Here is a 3,236-nt window from a genome sequence, read left to right as displayed (position 1 = left end):
GATGCGCAATTAACAGTTATTATTGGATAAATGAGGAAGTCGACACTCATTAATTATTAGAGTAAAAGTTGACTGCGCAAAACTTTAGTATCTTGAAGTTTAATTTCGTTGTCAGTGAAAATAGTCGTAAGTTATAAAAGTTCTTCACGTAGATCTAATTGTAGAGAGGAGTTCCTTATTTAAGGATATATCTTAAGAGTTAACGTAAGATACTTAATAAATATTACCTAAAGTAAATTAATCATATTAAAAAACCAATAAGTTAATTTTTCTGCTGAGCGTAGCTTATGTAACGTGCATTTCGGGAAATGTATTAATAGTATTAAAAATCCATATAATTTACATTAAGTTTGCTATAGATTTTCAGTACTGTCAGTATAATTCGAAATACACCAAAAAATAGAATAAAGTCTCTAAACACTACTGACAAAACAATTAAGATGTCAGTGGCCCAGAGGTGCCAGATTTGAACTCGCGGCGGGTCGAATAGGATGCGTGACACCTCCATCTATCTTCCGGTTCCGGATTAGCCTAGCCGGCGCCCGAGTCTGGCAACGCTGCAATAGCCACGTTCATTTGTTCATTCGTTATAAGTTATTTCTCATATGTAGTTGTTGATATAGCACATGTTTACAGTAGCGTGTGGAAACTTGATTCGACAAAAGGAAATCTTAATCAAAGGAGTCAGTTGCCACAAGTCTGTACACGTATTAGTTTAATAATTTCTTCATCTGGACGGTGTTGGAATATTACCGAAGCATGTCGGTTGCAAGGAAACGTAAGATTATAGGTCCGGCCACAAGGACCATAGTACCGTACCGTGGTGTCCGTGGTTCGACTGATCAAGATTCAACGGAAAAGCGAATAAGACGTAAAACGGAAGAGGAGGTTGTAAGTTGTTAACAGTTCTCTTTTCAACTTGACTACGGCTGCGGTCCACTTGATGCTACAAATGCTTCGAAGCATTCATCTTCTCCTTTCGTTCAATAAAGAAAGAAGGAGAAAAAGAACGTTTCAAAGCATTTGTAGCGTCAAGTAGACAGCAGCCTTTTATGTGTTATTAAAACATTAGAAAGCGCATAAGATTTTGTAGTATGTATAAATGAATTAATACATTCGCGACATTTTCTGAAGCAATTCCATGCATTTTACGTAGCAAAGAAAATGCATAACATTTATTCACGTATATCAAATCTGTTTTCTACTCTCATGTGTAATTTGAATGCGTTTAAAAATTATTTATGCAAAAAGTCTGTCTCAGATATCTGTTACTTGTATAGGAATTCAAGATAGAACTTTATATGTAATATAAGGAATATTCAGAATATTATTTTGACATATATATATGTATCAAATTTTTTGAATTGTATAATTATATTTATAAAAATTGAATATATGTACATTATGTATATTATATACATATGTATATTAACGTGCATGATGTATAAAATTAGAAATAACAAATTTAATTCTTATGAGAATTTTACACATAGATCGTCTACCACTCTAATAAAACTTAGACAAGAAAGCAATTTACTAATAATTTTTGTAAGTTTTCCTCTATAACTTGGCTATTAATTTAATTCTTTTTTATGATTATCTGTTTATAAAATGTTATTCTTATTAAAAATGATATATTAAATGTAGGATGTCATTCTATACATGATAAACATATTATTACATGTTAAGATTATTGTTTGAAATACAGTCTATTTTATTAAGAAGCATAGACACTTTTAGGACTATTTAATGTTGATTATTTTCATTATTCATAAATAAATTATTTCCAGACTTCTGACAGTGAAGAAGAAAGTGATGAGGATATCTGTACTGAGATTGTACCTGGAAAGGAGCAAACAGTGTCTTTACCATTGTCACCTTCCTATATAAAGAGCTGTTCTCGAACTCAGATTAAGTCGACTATAGTTGACCATACATGGAAAATTGATCAATTTATGTGTCTTCCTAATATCACGAGTATGATAAAGTCGCCACCGTTTCCAGACACAGGTCAATACATGATTCAAATAGATATTTTACGTCAACCTGATACAATATGTGTATTAAAATTTTGTATACTTACTAGTAAAACATTTAACGGTTCATGTACCACTACTATAATGCTACAGCCTGCAAGAACTTTAACATCAAGATTCATTACGGGTGGTATATCAAATAAGACATTGTTACTTGAAATCTCGACATCTAACTTTCGAATTCATTATTCAGATACTCTTATAGTACATTGCAAGTTGGAATATTTTCATGAGCTGGAACATGAAACTACACATATGAATTTAATACCATCGTCAACAGTTTTTTCAAAAGACGCTAGATATTTTGAAAATTTGATCTTTGACAAGGAACCTAAAGATGAGGAATCAATCAAATTTGTGGTAGGAAGAGAACAGTATTTTGTATCAAAAAAATTGTTGTGGGCCAGTAAGAGTAGCTACTTTAAAAATATCTGCCGTACACATGAGCAGGGAAGAGAAAAAAATATGACAAAGGAATTAACGAGTAACGAGTTACAAACTTTTAAACAGATTTTATTATATATTATAACTGGCTCAGTAAAGCAATGCGATTATGACATGCTTAAAAAATTATTAACAGCAGCTGATAAATATGATGTACTAGCTTTGAAACTGACATGTGAACATTATTTGTTACGCAGTCTTACGATTGAGAATGCCGTAGAACTTGTGCAGCTTGCGTCTTCGTGTAATGCAAAATTTTTAGAAGTGCATTCGGCTAATTTTATTAAGTTTCATACAAAAGAAATTACAAATACTAAGGAATGTTGAACTCGTTTACAATCAAAATAATATTAATGCAGAAAATAAAAGAAAATGTAAACACGCTTGAAATCATTTCTTTTTATTATTGTTTAATTAAAATTTTATGTCGATTAATATTTGATTTATATAATATTGCAGTCTTGAATATAAATTCATAAAACATGATAGATATTTTTTTTTTTTTTTCCATTTAATGTGTAAACATGTTTCCTTTATTTTCACAAATATATTATAATTTTTATTTTTTATATGTATAAGAATTTGCGAACAGAAATGTATTATTATACATTGAAAATAATTCGTTATTTAAGTTCAAGTGTACGAATGAACCTATTATTAATTATACTTAATGACTCCGTTCAACGAGAGATTGGTATCTCTCATTGGACGGAGTATAGTTTAGTTGCTAATTTTCTCATGTTTGATCTCAAACAG

At 30.5% G+C, this 3,236-nt stretch overlaps 1 protein-coding gene across 3 annotated transcripts; it reads left to right on the top strand.

Moving 5' to 3' along the window:
- The first annotated feature begins 573 nt into the window (after positions 1–573).
- On the top strand, positions 574–2,858 carry LOC112465736 (speckle-type POZ protein-like). 3 transcript variants are annotated; one of them, XM_025033458.1, is made up of 3 exons: positions 574–891; positions 1,791–2,010; positions 2,230–2,858. In XM_025033458.1, the coding sequence occupies exons 1-3, from the start codon at positions 760–762 to the stop codon at positions 2,805–2,807; spliced, it is 930 nt and encodes a 309-aa protein (XP_024889226.1). In that variant the 5' UTR covers positions 574–759; the 3' UTR covers positions 2,808–2,858. The 3 variants fall into 3 exon arrangements, with proteins under 3 accessions (XP_024889226.1, XP_024889225.1, XP_024889224.1); XM_025033457.1 differs by having other exon boundaries at positions 574–888; positions 1,791–2,858; XM_025033456.1 differs by having other exon boundaries at positions 1,791–2,858.
- Positions 2,859–3,236: the final 378 nt, after the last annotated feature.

The sequence above is a fragment of the Temnothorax curvispinosus genome, unplaced genomic scaffold (genome assembly GCF_003070985.1).
Source record: "Temnothorax curvispinosus isolate PA1 unplaced genomic scaffold, ASM307098v1 QBEX01015447.1, whole genome shotgun sequence".
NCBI lineage: Eukaryota > Metazoa > Arthropoda > Insecta > Hymenoptera > Formicidae > Temnothorax > Temnothorax curvispinosus.
The sequence above is the reverse complement of the archived record's forward strand: the minus strand, read 5'-3'. Positions and strand labels throughout refer to the sequence as shown.

Coding starts and splice junctions, on each gene's coding strand:
- LOC112465736 (XM_025033456.1), top strand. CDS start 760: ATGTCGGTTGCAAGGAAACGTAAGATTATAGGTCCGGCCACAAGGACC. Junction 892..1,790: donor GTAAAACGGAAGAGGAGGTT/GTAAGTTGTTAA, acceptor AATTATTTCCAG/ACTTCTGACAGTGAAGAAGA.